At 37.5% G+C, this 17,360-nt stretch overlaps 1 protein-coding gene across 1 annotated transcript; it reads right to left on the bottom strand.

The window, feature by feature from the left end:
- Positions 1–6,789: 6,789 nt before the first annotated feature.
- LOC133324421 (netrin receptor unc-5-like) lies at positions 6,790–10,105 on the bottom strand (the record flags this gene model as incomplete). Its single annotated transcript, XM_061533265.1, has 5 exons — positions 9,485–10,105; positions 9,020–9,236; positions 8,413–8,618; positions 7,085–7,163; positions 6,790–7,017 (listed from the first exon to the last, which is right to left on the bottom strand). Coding segments are annotated over exons 1-5 (1,351 nt in total), but the record flags the coding sequence as incomplete, so codon positions are not given.
- Between the last annotated feature and the right edge of the window lie 7,255 nt (positions 10,106–17,360).

The raw sequence follows: 17,360 nt of genomic DNA on the forward strand, positions 1-17,360 counted from the left end.
GGGCCCGTACCACATGCTTAGCAGACATCCTGCACCTGGTCATCAATCCGTGCCCAATACGAATTTAGACTACTGCACCATCCTGAACGTAACTTGGCCAAAACTACTCTGGTTTGTCTGGGCAGCTGATGTTCTTCAACTGCTATGGGTGGGGGGTGAGCTCCGAGGACAGCATTCACTCTTTAACCGTTCAACGCTGCGGCTACTACATCAGTATGAATGCCATTCAGACCTGCTCGATAGGCAACTTGATCTAGAGGCTCCCTTTTGTAACGTTGGACCTCTCTCTCTCTCTAGATCCTTCCTGACACGACCTGGTGGGGGAGTCCTATCCACCATATGATGGTTGGGATGATTGTCCCTGAAACACCCGAGCAGGTACTGCAACGAAAGCATATTGCTATGCTGACGTAAGAGAAGGATCTTCGTATCCTCATGAAGATGGTCCACTGGTGTCATGAGGAGGCAACCTGTCGCAGTTCTCAGGTGGGCGTTCTGATTTCTCCATTGCGTATCACTAGAGTTCGCAGATCACACTGGAACCGTATAGCTTGCCACAGACCGACCTATCGCTTTGTAAGAGTTCAACAAGGTTTCCTTATCTGCGCCCTTAGTGCTCCCTGCCGGCAAGCGACTTGAGGACGTTGTTCCGACTTTTCAACTTATCGCAGATAGCTGTGGTTTGCGCGGACGATTTAAACATACTGTCGAATGTGACCCCGAGTATTTTGGGGTAGTTGGTGGTCGGAATGGTTTGCCCCTCGACCTGCACATTCAACGGCATTCTCATCTCCGCAGTCCATATGGTGAATAGTGTGGCTGACGACTTCGAGGCGGATATTTTCATATTCCTCGCTCTGAAGAAGGCTGCTAATTTGACGAGATAGGCGTTCAACCTCACACATATGTCCTCAACAATGGGACCCGACGCCATGATCGTACGGATCGTACGTCCGGAGGGCGTGGAATACCGGAAATGTAGAGGTTAAACAGTTCCGGAGAAATCACTCCACCCTGGGGAACTCCCTGTTTAACTCTACGGGGTTTGGACTTTTTGTTCCGGAACTCCACGTACGACTGGCGTCCACACATATAGTTGATTATCAAACTCGGCCAGAGGGAAGTGCTCTCAATGTTCTCAAATAGCGTGGCATGGTTGACATTATCAGAGGCTTTTGATAGGTCAAGCGCTACCAACAATGTTCTGTCTATTTCCTTCAGGGGTAAATATATACCCTATTGACCGATCTTTATGAAAACAGGCATACTTATTCTTTGACCCGATCCAAATCTCCATTTAAATGTTCTTGATGTTTGGGCCATAATTGCGGCCTCTGGAGCGACCAGAAATACCGACAAAACTAAACATTTGTTCCATTTCATCCTCTAAATATTAAGCGATCTTTACCAAAAACAATAGGGATCTTCATTGGCCAGAACACTTCCTACATGCAAAATTTCGTGAAGATTGGTCCATAACAGAGGGACGGACGTACACACATGTCTAGATCGACTCAGCTAGTAGCGATATGACGATCGGTATACTAAAAGGTGGGTCTAGGACCAATATTTCATGGCGTTACAAACTTTTGCGGCTGCACAAAGCTATATTACCCTGACAACATTGTTGTGTAGGGTATAAAAATCTATACCTATTGAAGAACCCGGAAAAATACGTTTTTTAATACCCATAAATTCTTTAAAAAAAAATCCACACTTGTGAGAGGCCCTGAGAAAATTTTGTTTTCTATCTCTTGCTCTTGTATCTAACCTCAAAAATTCCGAACATCTGATTTTTGTGTTTTCCGTTTTCGATTAACAACTGTAAACCCGAAATAAAATGTAATGTTTTATTGATAGAAAAATTAATTACCCATACCAAAGCTATTAATTGAAAGCGAAAACAATTGCTTAAATGTTTTATTTGTTGTTTGTTAATCCACCCCTGCCCTCACCTCTACTCCCCTCACCCTCCTCCTTCAAACACTTGATTGTTTGATCCCCCTTGTTGTCATCATAGGATTGCATGGTCATTTTTTGGTAATTTCATAAAACCAGACCAACCAACCAACCCTCAGGGTGGATGGATGCCGATGCTCTAGATTTTTTATGGTGTTGTGACGGTCGGTATGTCTCTCAACTACCACTGTCGGATGATAATGATGGCCAAATTGATGCCACTGTTTTTCTGTTACTCTTTTCGGTTATGGGTTTTGGAATATTTTTTTTTTGTGGATGAATTTTTCGGAGGATGACTATGACGTTATTTTCAAATAAAATAAATGACGTCATTTATCGAAATTTACCAGCATTTGCGGGGCATTAGAGCAAAACGAAGAAGAAGCAGCAGCAACAGAAGGGTCGTTGCGATTTTTCGGTTTCTGTTTTGGTTGTTGTTTTTGCCTTGGTTTGAATGATGATGGACTAAAAATAAAGTGGTAACGACTCAAAACGATTGAACTACACACACACACACTGAGGCAGGCGGACATACAGACATACAAAAAGTCAAATCAACTTATGGCCCTGAGAATTGTTAGGAAGATAGCTGCCAGCCAGCCAGGCCAGAAGTTTAACTGACAGCAGGACAAGTTACCAAGAAGCAGAAAAAAAGCTGCGGAATATTCTCTAATAAAAATGACAGTGGTTAATGGGGATATAAGTTTTGTGTATAGTTTGTTCGAAGGCAGTTGTGTGTGTGCTGAGGGGAGAGGGGGGAGAAGTGCGATGTCGGGGGAGTGGGGATGTAGCTTGAATGACAATGTTCGAATACTGCTGTTCGCCAACACTGTTTAATGTGTTGTTTGGCAAAAATGAGCAATTCAGTGATTTCTTTCATTTCTTCCTCCATGACTGGTGGCGTTTGATTCTTGGTGGAAGAGATGGGTGGGTGGGGGGTGCGATGAAGTAATAAGTCTTGTCGATTTTTGGGGGGAGTGGGAGATAAACGGAAATCTACTACACATTTCAACAAATAGTTGTTTTGTTTTTCTACCCTGATTCCATGGAAAAGCTCCTCTGTCTTATAGCCAAAAAAAAAGTAGTGGTGCTGAAACCATAAATTAGTTTACTCAACAGAGCAGGAGATGCAGAAGGGGGAGGTGGGAGTGGGGGTGGACATGTTGCAGACACAAGACAATGATTTGTTTTTCCTTTTTGTGCAACAACAACAACAAAGAAAAATGAAATCAAAAATTGAAACGCACAAAGCAAACGGGGAGTCCTTGAATTGAATGACTAAAAGGATTTGTGTAGGGTCAAGGAGCGGCAGATGGAGAATTGGGGGGAGAGGAGAGCCAGAGAGCACAGCAAGTCATCTACAAAGAGGGTGCTAAGTGTTTTAGTGTGTGTGTGTGTGCAGTTAAGTGAAGTGACTGACTTAAATTGTACAGCTTAATGGCAGCGACATGGAAAATAAATTTCATCGCGAATAGGTTAGGCGGGATAAAAGAGATTTGATACGTTTTCTACAAAAATGTCGAAAAGGTCGTAAAACTAATTTTATTTTAAAAGAAAATGTTTAAATTGAAGTGTTTTATTGAATTGAAGTGTAATTTTGGGAGTGTAAATTAGGGTTTTTTACAAAATGTCAAAAAATGTCGCAAACATGTCGCAAATGACGTAAACCTTATTTTAATCAAAAAATCAGTTGAAAATATTGCTATTAAGGTGTTTTTGTTGTTGGGAATTTAAATTAAGGTTTTTTACAAAATGTCAAAAATGTCAGAAACATGTCGTAAACCTATTTTTATGAAGAATTTTAAGAAAATCACAGTACTGAAGAGTTCGCATTGTGGTCTAGTTAATTTTGGATATTTTACGGAATGTCAAAAATGTCGCAAACATATCAAAAATGTCGTGAAAATGCCAAAACTGTCGAAAACCTTAAAAAAAAAAAAAAAAAAAATTTAAAAATGTTGCAATTGAGGTGTGTTTGTGTTTCGCAGTGTAAATTAGGGTTTCTTACATAATGTCAAAAATGTCACAAACATGTCGTAAACCTATTTTAATGAAGAATTTTAAGAAAATCATAGTACTGAAGAGTTCGCATTGTTGTAAAGTTTATTTTGGGTATTTTACGAAAAGTCAAAAATGTCGCAAACGTGTCAAAAATTGTCGTAAAAATGCCAAAACTGTCGAAAACCTTATTTTTTATAAAAAAAAAATCATTTAAAAATGTTGCAATTGAGGTGTTTTTGTTGTTGGGAGAATTTTTTTACATAATGTCAAAAATGTCACAAACATGTCGTAAACCTATTTTAATGAAGAATTTTAAGAAAATCACAGTATCGAAGAGTACAAATTGTTGTAAATTTATTTTGGATATTTTACGAAAAGTCAAAAATGTCGCAAACATGTCAAAAATGTCGTAAAAATGCCAAAACTGTCGAAAACCTTTTTTTTTATAAAAAAAATCATTTAAAAATGTTTCAATTGAGGTGTTTTTGTGTTTGGCAGTGTAAATTAGGGTTTTTTTACATAATGTCAAAAATGTCACAAACATGTCGCAAACCTATTTTAATGAAGAATTTTAAGAAAATAATAGTACTGAAGAGTTCGCATTGTTTTGGATATTTTACGAAATGTCAAAAATTTCTCAAACATGTCAAAAATGTCACACTCTTATTATCTGTCAAAACCCTAAAGATTTTGGTTGTAAACCAAGAGAAATTGGTAGAAAACATACAAATCCTGGGTGTAAACTTAGAAAAATTAGTAAATTATCAAATTAACCTTCTTTACTTTTTCTTGACTGTCAAAAACCTAAAATGCCTGGTTGTAAACCTGAAGATGTTGGTATAAAACCTCAAAATCTTGGTTGTAAAGCTAGGCAACTTAGCGATTAAGCACACTAACCTAATTTACTTCTTTTCAACTATCTAAAAACTAAAACTTTAGGTTGTAAACCTAGAAAATTTAGTAAAAAACCTTAAAATCCTGGTTGTAAACCTAGAAAACATAGGAAATCATCACACTAACTCACTATAAATATGTTCATTGAGTTCTCCCCTGTAAAAATCCTAAATAAACTTGTTGTAAACCTACAAAATGTGGTATAAAACCCTGGTTGTAAACCCAGACAACCCTGTATCCTATATCTATTGACTATTTCTCTGTTGAAAAACTACAAAATTTCTTGTTGTATATTTAGAAAATTTGGTATAAAACCCCTAAATCCTGGTAGTAAACCCAGAAAACGCGATATTCTATATATGTTGACTATTTCTCTATCAAAAACCTATGAAATTCTGGTTGTAAATTTCGAAAAATTGGTACAAAACCCCAAAATCGTGGTTGTAAACCAAGAAACCTTTGCAGAACACCACACTACCGCTCTATTTTACAATTATTACCTATTTGTCTGTCACAAATAATAAGAAATCTGATTGTAAATATAGAAAATTTTGGTCGAAAACCTCAAAATCCTGGTAGTAAACCTACAAAAAATCAACCTATAGTTCATCACTGTTTTTTTTTTGTATGTATGTGTGAGTATCCTTGAATATATGTGTGTGTGCCCAGGATTTGCTTAGTAATTATTTGCCTATCAATTCTAGCGGTTTATTGTTTGCCATTGATTTTTGCGCTGAGATTTTTAGTGTCTGCCTTGGCTGTTTGCTTGCTGTTCAAATAGAGCATAACCTACAAAGTAGATGATGATGACTCAGGCTCAATGGTAAACACAACAGAAAATAGGGGAGAGGATTTTGCGAAACAAACAAAGCAAAAAGTCTTTAATAGATTTTTTATATTTTATTTATATTTGCTTATTGGGGGATTTTTATGCGTTTATGTTTTGGTGTGCAGAAAAGAAAAAAAATGGTCAATATTATGATGCAATCTTCTTCCAAGGAAAAAGAACGACGAAGAAGAACACAAAGAAATTGGGGGATACAAATTCAATGACACAATGGGGGTTGCAAAATCTCGAAATAAATGTCTTTGCAAACTAACAAGAAAAAAATATTTAGGGGGAGAATATTTTCGCAGAAATCAATTTGAAATGCCATGCAGCAATTCGCCCTCCTACCCTCTTCTTCACTAAATTTTTCATAGAAATTTCTTAGGAACAATTGACAACATGACCGAAAAATGGAAATCATAAATGACAATCATAAAAACCGAAATTTAAATGGGGTTCATCATTGTTCGCCGCATCATCATCATCATGAGCGGACCGAAATTTACTTGTCTGGAAACGGAAGATAGATGGGAAAGGATGGACAGACGCATAGAAAATCTTCTTATGCGGACAAGTCCATACTTTCTTCTTCTTCCGTTTTTATTAAACGCTTGCCATTCACTCACTGACTCAATTATTGTCGGCCTTTGTTGTTGCTGCGGTCTTTTGTCCACATTCTATTTTTATTTGAATAAATTACAATTGGCCAAGTCAAAAAAAAAAAAAAAAATGTTTTGAAGCATGGCACATGTCCCTCTATGGCTTTCATCATAATGTCCGACGTCGGACCATATGGTCCAAGGAAATGCTCTAATTAAGTTTGATGATGTAACAAAAGAGCTTGAATCATCATGAGAAAGAAGATTGAAAGCAGCCGTTGAAATGTGGCGGGACATCAGTCAACCGATTAGAAACAAAACAACAACAATAGGAAAGGGGGAGCAAAAGAGATTTTTCTTGGGAACTCTTTAATGGGGAAGGATTTTTTTTTAAGAAATTTTAAGAAGAAACTTTGAAAAAAAAAATCCTTCGATTTAAAAAATTTTGGATTTCAATACCCTTTACTCCTTTGAACGCCTAAAATATTAAAAATGTCCTTCACTTACCTCTCTTCACGGCTGGTGCCACATCAAAACCTTCGGTATTGACAATTTGTGTCTCATCGGGACAGGGTAGACAATCAGCGGATTTTTGTATTGTCGGCCCCGAACATTCGGCTCCACCATTCATGGGTATCGGATTATTGCACATGCGAGTACGTTTGCGACCCTGGGCCGGCTTACCGGGACATTTGCAGTCACGCCACGAACTCCAGGAACTCCAACCGCCATTAACTAAAAACACGGGGAGAGAAAAACCTGATTAAAATCGGTTCTTTTGCGATATGAAACTCTCACTTACCATAAACAATGAGAACCGCCGAATCGGAATTACGCTTACCGGCAATATTTTCCGCTACACAGGTATAGTTGGCCATGTCCTGGAAGAAAACAAAAAAAATATTTTTTGTTAATTTTTTAAGGACCGCAACATTTTTTAAAAACTATTTTGAAGATCCTGGATTTTTTAAAGAATATTTTTCAGGGCCCACAGAAGGCGTGGATTTTTTAAAGAATATTTTTCAGGGCCCATAGAAGGCGTGGATTTTTTAAAGAATATTTTTCAGGGCCCATAGAAGGCGTGGATTTGTCAAAGAATATTTTTTATGGCCCATAGAAGGCGTCGATTTGTTAAAGAATATTTTTCAGGGCCCATAGAAGGCGTGGATTTGTTAAAGATTATTTTTCAGGGCCCATAGAAGGCGTGGATTTGTCAAAGAATATTTTTTATGGCCCATAGAAGGCGTCGATTTGTTAAAGAATATTTTTCAGGGCCCATAGAAGGCGTGGATTTGTTAAAGAATATTTTTCAGGGCCCATAGAAGGCGTGGATTTGTTAAAGAATATTTTTCAGGGCCCATAGAAGGCGTGGATTTGTTAAAGAATATTTTTCAGGGCCCATAGAAGGCGTGGATTTGTTAAAGAATATTTTTCAGGGCCCATAGAAGGCGTGGATTTGTTAAAGAATATTTTTCAGGGCCCATAGAAGGCGTGGATTTGTTAAAGAATATTTTTTCAAGGCCTCTACACAAGGCGTGGATTTTTTAAAGAATATTTTTTCAAGGCCTCTACACAAGGCGTGGATTTTTTAAAGAATATTTTTTCAAGGCCTCTACACAAGGCGTGGATTTTTTAAAGAATATTTTTTCAAGGCCTCTACACAAGGCGTGGATTTTTTAAAGAATATTTTTTCAAGGCCTCTACACAAGGCGTGGATTTTTTAAAGAATATTTTTTCAAGGCCTCTACACAAGGCGTGGATTTTTTAAAGAATATTTTTTCAAGGCCTCTACACAAGGCGTGGATTTTTTAAAGAATATTTTTTCAAGGCCTCTACACAAGGCGTGGATTTTTTAAAGAATATTTTTTCAAGGCCTCTACACAAGGCGTGGATTTTTTAAAGAGTCTTTTTTCAAGGACTAACAAAATAATAAGGACTCACATCTCACTCTTGTGGAGGTTACAAAAACTATCCGATTTCATTTTTAATTAAAAAAATCTCCTAGCCTTCTCAAATTGAAACGTGTCCTTGATAAGGAATCTTTACGAAATTTTTAATTAAAAATTAAAAAAAAAATAATTTTTCCAAAGAAAAAAATAATAACATATGATATTTCTGCCCTGCACTTACCTGCAATGTAACCTGACGAAAGGCCAATGTCCCCGTGGCCGACACCGTCGGACCAATGTCCTTGTTCTCCGTTATGGGTAGATTATTCTTGTACCAACTGACATTGGGTTCGGGAAAACCGCTGGGTGGTTCACAATACAATTCGGCACGAGTGCCAACCTCCACACGCAATGATGTGGGTGAGGTGACAAATTGTTTGCGCATATCTGTTGGAAAAAAAGGATAATTACAGCAACAAGGATAAAACGCATTATCAGGAGATAGAGAATATGAGAGAGAGACTAGGACACATTTTTCGAAAAATTACAAATGAGATGGTGCGGATGATGAGGATGATTACAAATGACTTTAAAATTGATTTCATCAAAGGTTGATGGTGACAGGCACACACACACGCACATTCTCAATCACCCAGTGGGTGGTCACGAGTGCGTGTGTGTTTGTCGTTTTGCTCGTTATCACATTCACAAGAAAATTAACGAAATGTCCTTTTTTGTTGATTGCAGGATTCGGATTTTTTGTAATTTTTGATTATTGTCCCCCGTGTGTTTCCCCCTTCTCCTCACCTTTCCCCTTGTGTGTGGGAGACTCACACCGGTATACTTACATGCAATATTCACGGTGGCCGCTTGACTTTTCACAACACCCCTCGACGACCAGGCATGGCATTCGCATTTGAATGGGCCCTTGCCGAAGTATTCATCCACCAGGTCACGGTGTATGGTTGCAGTCACTTCCTCCAAATGCACCCCCGTATGCGGATCCACGTGTTTGTCGTGTGTTGAGGGCGGGGGTTGTGAACTGCCGCTACATTTAAAATGCAGCTGCGTAATTGAAAGCAAATAGACGGTGATCAGGGCACACGAAGGCAGGAAGACAAAAAAAAAACAAAATGCAAGAGTTAATGAAAAACAAGGACATGTAGTAGGTTTTTTTTAAATAAACAACAGCAACAACAACAACAAATAATCATAATAATAAAAACAACAACAAAAAATAATTAAAACTACAACAATTTGTTTGGTTGTTGCCATGTCGTCCCGCTTATTCCCCGTATTCCTTGTTTATTTACCTGCAGGGCATGTGCTGCTTTGCATTTTAATATGGCTGGACGATTTTTAACAACATAAACGCTTTCCGGTTCAGTTAGGAAATAGGGCAACGTCACCCCGGTCTCTGAGGCTCCCAATTTGCCAGTGACAAATTCATCCAGGGTACCAGCAGCTATGACACTTTTATTGACATTACTTGCCGAGGAGGAACCGGAGGCCGAAGAAGCCTCTCCGGAATGTCCCAAACCCCCAGCCAGCGACTCCTCGTGAAACACTGGAGCCAAAGCCGCCTTGCCTTGGCTAAAAACATCTGCACTATCAGGATATGAGGCATCAACATCTACCAATTTATTCCAATGGGATCCTCCTCCACCCTTCCCACTGCTGCTGCTGCTGCCCCTCAACATATCATGCTCTTCACCACCATCCACCATCAGTTCATCACTGATATCTTCAAATTTACTAAAAACATCATCCTCTTCGGCAGAATCGGCCGCCGCCAATAGCAGTGAGGATGAATCCTTTGGCGCTGAGGCTTTGGCTGGCAAACTGTTGACACAACAACAATAACACCACCAGGAACATATTAGCAGATACGTGATCAGGAAACGATATCTTCGTAGATTTGTTTTACGATGCATTTTTGTGTCGTTGTTGTAGTTGCAGGTTGTTCGGTTTGATTGTATTGATGGTGTATGGGGGTTTTGTTTGCGAGTTTCCGTTTTTTGTTCTGCTTTGTTTTTTACTGTTTACTATGCCAAAATTTTTTATTGCTACTTTAAATGCCACGTTTTAAAATTAAGCTTCCCTACGTTTTAATGGGAGAAGCATGTGGTGGGCAGCATTTTTTTGGCTGTTGTTTTTTCTTGCGAAATGGTCCTTCGTTGTAAATTTTTAATGGGTTTTTTAAGGTTACTTTTTATTGGAGATCTGAAATGAGAAAAACAATAAAAATAAATTTAATTAGAAATATAAATGAGATAATATTAATGGTCCTGAAAAAGGATACGGAGGATTTTAAGGCATTATTTTTAAGAAAAAATTTTTTTCAAGGGCCAGAGGCAAGAATTTTTAAAATAATTTTTTTAAGAACTAAAACTATACCCTACACAACTATGTTGTCAGGGTATTGTAGCTTTGTGCAGCCCCAAGATTTTGTAACGCCGCGTTATATTGGTCCTAGACCCACCTTTAAGTATACCGATCGTCATATCTCAACTAGCTGAGTCGATCTAGACATGTGTGTCCGTCCGTCTGTCCATTATAATTTGTAAACACAACACAGGCCACAGTTATGAACCAATCTTCACGAAATTTTGCATGTAGAATGGGTTCTGGCCAATGAAGACAGACCCCTATTGTTTTTGGTAAAGATTGGTTAATATTTAGGGGATGAAATGGACCAAAAACATTTTTTGTCTGATTTTCTAGTGTGTCCAGAGACCGCAATTATGGCCCAAACATAGCCAATTTCTACATAGAGATGGGGATCGAGCCAAAGAATAAGCATGCCTGTTTTGATAATGATCGGTCAATATTTAGCGGGTCAAATGGACCATGACTTTTGTGCGAAAAATGACAAAATTTGTATTCTATAGCGCACATATTTAACCCCGAAGAATAAAGGCCCAAGAACTTCAGGATATCCAAGAGGAGTGGCTGGCCTTCAAATAATACCAATTATATTGTCGTATGTAATCGGATGTGGGAGTTCCACTTAAATATTTACCGGTGCTTAGGTATTCATATATTATTTAGTATTACATTACCACACAAGAGGGCGAAAATATAGCGCTGATCGCTTTGAAATTTTCCACGAGGATCCAGATATGGTCAAGGACAATGCCAATAATTTTTTTGTTTTTTTCGAGTCGATCTATAGGCCACAATAGAAAGCCGAACATCACAGCACAACCTACGGTGAAGAGAATCTGGACAAGTAATTAGAGGGGCTGTACAGAATATAAATTTGTCAAGAGGGTGAAAATATCGCAAAATATTGGAAAATATTTTTCAAGGTCTATACAGGGCGTGGGTATTTTTAAAATATTTTTTCAAGGTCCTCAATGGGCGTAGATTGTTTAAAAACATGTTTTTAAGGTCCTCAATATGCGTGGATACTTGAAAATATATTTTTAAAAAATCCACGCCTTGAGTGGATCGTTACACAAATATGAAAAAAAAAAATTATGCCTTTGGATCTGCTTTAAAAATATTTTTTTAAAAAACCACGCCTTGAGTGGATCCCACGCCTTGGGATCTTCTTTAAAAATATTTTTTAAAAAACCACGCCTTGAGTGGATCCCACGCGTTTGGATCTCCTTTAAAAATATTTTTAAAAAAATCACGCCTTGAGTGGATCCAACACCTTTGGATCTCCTTTAAGGGAACCCCCCCATTCTCGATTTTTTTATTTTCAAGATTTTAAATGGGCTGGTAAATGAATACCAATGCTTGTTAAGGTTTGTAACTTTGCACATATATATTTGAAGATTTAAAGAGGAAGAAAAATAATTTACAAAAAAATTTTGTTGTTGTTTTGTTGTTGTTTTTTGTGATCAAAGAAAAGTCCTTATTTTTGATGGCGGGCATGATAACTCCTCACTGGAACATCGGAATCCGAAAATTCCAACGGTGTTAGAAAGAGTACATGTCTGGCTCTCGTATGAACTAGGATTATTGACTTCGCTCTAAAATTAACAAAATGGCGGACCTTTGAAAAAATATTTTTGGAAAATCGCCGATTTTTTACCAAAAACCAAGTTAAAAAATAAGGAAGATCTTCACCGATTGGCTTTATCCTAGTTCATACGATAGCTATACACTCACAGAGAAACGTGTAAAACTTTGAAATCGATTCGCAAAAAAATGTTTAGAGAAAAACGCGTTTAAAGTTTGAGAAGCCCTTCAGCCGTCACTTGATGCTGGCACAATAAATCGGCTATATCTTCAAGAGTTCTTGAGATTTTTACTTGAAATTTTGCAGGGACATTCTTGAATTAGTGTAGATTGGAATTAAGTCAACAAAAATTTTGACCCCGAGAATGGGGGGGTCCCCTTAAATATATTTAAGAAAATACGCCTTGTGTGGATTCCACGCCTTTGGATCTCCTTTAAAAATATTTTTTTAAAAAAACCACGCCTTGAGTGGATCCCACGCCTTTGGATCTCCTTTAAAAATATTTAAAAAAAAAAAAACACGCCTTGAGTGGATCCCACTCCTTTGGATCTCCTTTAAAAATATTTTTTTAAAAAACCACGCCTTGAGTGGATCCCACGCCTTTGGATCTTCTTTAAAAATATTTTTAAAAAAAACACGCCTTGAGTGGATCCCACGCCTTTGGATCTCCTTTAAAAATATTTTTTTTTAAAAAGCCACGCCTTGAGTGGATCCCACGCCTTTGTATCTCCTTTAAAAATATTTAAAAAAAACACGCCTTGTGTGGATTCCACGCCTTTGGATCTCCTTTAAAAATATTTTTTTAAAAAAGCCACGCCTTGGGTGGATCCCACGCCGTTGGATCTCCTTTAAAAAATTAAAAAAACACGTCTTGTATGAATCCCACGCCTTTGGATCTCCTTTAAAAATATTTTTTAAAATAAATATACCACCAGGTATTTTTTTTTATCAATTTCTGAACATCCGTTGTATTAGAAAAAAAATATCAAAACAACACAATCTGCATATCTAAATATCTTAATTAATCTTTTCTTAATTCCACATTATCAGTTCCATGGAAATTTAGCTGCAAAACAAAAATACGAATTCCCAAGCACTTCTTTTTTTGATGGACAGCATTGGTTACGTGTTTCCTCTGCTTCGAAGGAGGACACAAAAGTCAATTCAACTTAAAAATCCATGCATGTACGAATTCATCATCGTCATCATCATCATCGAAATAACAAATAACATTTATTTCCCTACCGGACTACACCACAACACACACCGACAAACATACCTCCATAGCGACATATAAATAAAACATACCGCCGCGCTCGTATAATATTTTTGCATAAAATAAAAAAAAGTGAAAAAAAAACAACACAACTAATGTGGATATTAAAACGCCTTTTTAGCCTTGGTCAATGCGAACAACGATGACCAATCATCAAACAGCCAAGTAACCCTGCAGGCAGCCTGGCTGCCTAGCTGGCTGTAGTCACAATATTTTCTTCCATGGTCAATGGTGGCCAAAGCAACTACTTATTCTTATGAAGAAGTAAGAAACAGCAAAAACATTGTAGACATGGAAACAACAACAACAAAAGAAGCGACAACAAAAAACATCAACAACAACTTCCAAGTCATAAAAATTGTTATCTACAACAGCATTTCCTGAATTTATACCGAAGCCAAAAAAAATCGAAAAGAAGCAACGAACAACCAAACGATGTGTCTTCTAAATGAAAACTGTTTTTCAAAGGCCTACAAAAAAAAACAGAAACAACAGCAACAAAAATATTGTCAACTTGTTATAATCGCCAAAGTAAAATCTAAATCTTCACACACACACAGACACTCTCACATGTGAGTATGTAAATTCTTGCCTATCTTCGAAGACAAAGTTTCTTCATAAAGCCAAGAATGGTTGGCAAAAAAACAGGAAAACAAAGCCCAAGAAAATATAGCCGATATTCATTACCAATCGACTTATACTTCGATTATTGCACACACGTCTTCGGAACATAAATACTGCAAAAACACACATACACAGAAACATTCACACACACACACACTAATAATTATATACATCTACATTACACTTAATACTCTCATTGCAAACTTAGTCACCACACAGAACTGCCGTCCATATTCAAACATATCTGTTCACATCATTTGGATTTAAGTCATCTTCATTATGAAGCCCCAAACCTCCCTCTTTCGTCTAGGAGTCCAGTGGTCCCCCAGCACACAGAGTCTTAACATATTTTGAAATTGTTAAATAAATATCTATCTCTTCGCCTGTCTATCAATATGTTTGTATGCATGTCTTCTACATCCCAATGTCTGTATTCTTTTAAAGTCGATATCATTTACATTATAGCACCGAAAGCACCGTCAGAATACGATTTGGTCAAAAGTAATTATGACCAAACAAAACCAAATCGTCTTAAGCCATTCCAGCCATTGCCATGGACAGTTTAAGGCGACTTTACTTTGATGCCGGAACATGTACATTGAAGTCAATTGTCTTAGTGGGAAGGGAAGAGGCAAGAGAAAACCAGTAAGGAAAGTAGTAAAGTCGGACTGGACGACTATATGATACCCTTCACCACTTTGGGTATATTCAACAGATGAATCATAACAGATGTCGTATGTTTGAAGGCCCAGTAAAATGAAATTGGATCCATAAACATGTCATTCTGCAACCGATACTAAATTTTTGATTTGGTCAGATATAGAAGCTATATCTAAATCTGAACCGATTTTCAAGAAACTTAACACACATCATTCTAGACCTAATTCATTAGGCTATGTCAAATTTCGTGCAAATCGAAAGATATATTGGGACTTTGGTACACTATTTACCTTAAATCGGACGAAAATATATATGGGAGCTATATCTAAATCCCAACCGATTTTCACGAAACTTAACACACAACATTCTCGACATAATTCAGTGCGCTGTGCCAAATTTCGTGCAAATCGAAAGATATATAGGGACTTTGATGCACCATTTCCATTAAATCGGACGAAAATATATATGGGAGCTATATCTAAATCTGAACCGATTTTCACGAAACTTAGCACACATCATTCTCGACTTAATTCAGTGCGCTGTGTCAAATTTCGTGCATATCGAAAGATATATAGGGACTTTGATGCACCATTTCCATTAAATCGGACGAAAATATATATGGGAGCTATATCTAAATCTGGACCGATTTTCAGGAAACTTAATACATATCATTCTAGACCTAATTCATTACACCGTGCCAAATTTCGTGCAAATCGAAAGATATATATTGACTTTGGTACACCATTTACCTGAAATCGGACGAAAATATATATGGGAGCTATATCTAAATCTGAACCGATTTTCAGGAAACTTAACACTCATCTTTCGAGACCTAATTCCTTATGCTGTGCCAAATTTCGTGCAAATCGAAAGATATATAGGGACTTTGGTGCACCATTTACCTGAAATCGGATGAAAATATATATGGGAGCCATATCTAAATCTGGACCGATTTTCAGGAAACTTAACATAGATCGTTCTAGACTTAACTCAGAACGATATGCCGAATTTCGTGCAAATCGAGGGATATATAGGGACTTTGGTGCACCATTTTCTAAAAATCGGACGATGTTATATATGGGAGCTATATCAAAACCTGAACCAATTTTTTCCAATTTCAATAGGGTTCGTCCTTGGGCCAAATAAGTGACCTATGCCAATTTTCATCCAATTCGAATCAAAAATGCGACCTGTACTTTGTTTACAATTTAACATGGACAGAGAGACGGACGGACGGACATGCATAAATCGACTTAGAAAGTGATTCTGTGCATATTCTCAAAAGGAACTATAGGTCTATGTCGTTTCCTTCTGCATGTTACAAACAGATGCACGAAGACATAAAATTGATAATTTTTGTTATGAAGATATGCTACCCAATGAGAAGCCAAAATATCCAAGTCAATTCGACTTGAAAACGGTCCCAAACTTTACAAAGTTCCGAATAGTGTATGGGGTACCGATATGTGGGCGTTAACATGAAACTTGAGCCAATATTGATAATTTTGGATTTAAATATTTGCTTTCCTATCAGAATCATATAAAATTAAAACCAATTCAATTGGAATATTTTCCTGAAATCCCTAAAATACTGAAATTTGGTAGTTACTGTCGTATTTGGTCCAAAATTATTTTTTTTTCCTATGAAGATTTGCTACCCAATGATAAACCAAAATACCAAATTACAGCCAATTCGAATCAGCCTTTGGTTCTGGCTATGTTCCCATAGTTGTCACATTTCACTCTTTTATTTCTAAATATCCCTCTCCCTCCCTTCCTCCCGTCCCTCTGGTATTAGACCAACCACAATATATGATTGCAAAATGTCGAGAATTTGTTCCTTTCGTTTCGTTTCGTCAAAGTAAAATTTTTACAAAAATGTGTTCGGTGTCTTAAAATTGGACACCACACATTTTATTATAATCGTATTTACATAATACCCAACAACAACAACAAAAACAAATACTGCACATTCACAAACAACTATTCAAACATAAGTAAGTTGTATGTGAACATGCATGCCCAGCCACCCAGCCAGCCAACTTCTTCAAATGCAGCAACTGCATTCTAATGCAAGTGTCTTAAGGAACGAACCCCAAGTACTGCAGCAGCGGTCAAGAAATGTGTGGTATGATGTGGTGTGGTCTGGTCTGCTTTCTCAGTTCGGTATTACCCGTTCAATGGCCATTGTCAATGCAACATGGCTTAGGCACACACACAACTTCTTAGATGGGGAATGTACACACGAAGACGATGGAGTTCTTGTGTTTGTTCGGTGTTAGACGACGATTAGCAGGCAGCAACAGCAGCAGGCTGCAGTTGGTAAGGTCAGTTTCTTAATAACCACGAAATAGACCGGGAAATGAAATGTAAAGAAAACAATGAAGGAGAGAGCACACGTACAACACACGAAGAACACCCGAAGAGAACTAAATGAAGCCTGAACGATAAAGACATTGACCATGTTGTTCGGTGTGTCATAGATATTAAAGCCGCTAGCGCGCCAAACAATCATCCACAATGTTGACAAAGGTGTATGACAACATAAGTAAATACCATTGCAAAGGTGTGAGTGTGTAGTGTATGTACAGGCTTTGGCATGCATGAAATTGTCATCATGGCTAGCTCTAATAGAGCTATGCTGAGATGTTAGTAA

The sequence above is a fragment of the Musca vetustissima genome, unplaced genomic scaffold, assembly GCF_032173495.1.
Source record: "Musca vetustissima isolate MV318-11 ecotype Yass unplaced genomic scaffold, APGP_CSIRO_Mvet_v1 utg33778, whole genome shotgun sequence".
NCBI lineage: Eukaryota > Metazoa > Arthropoda > Insecta > Diptera > Muscidae > Musca > Musca vetustissima.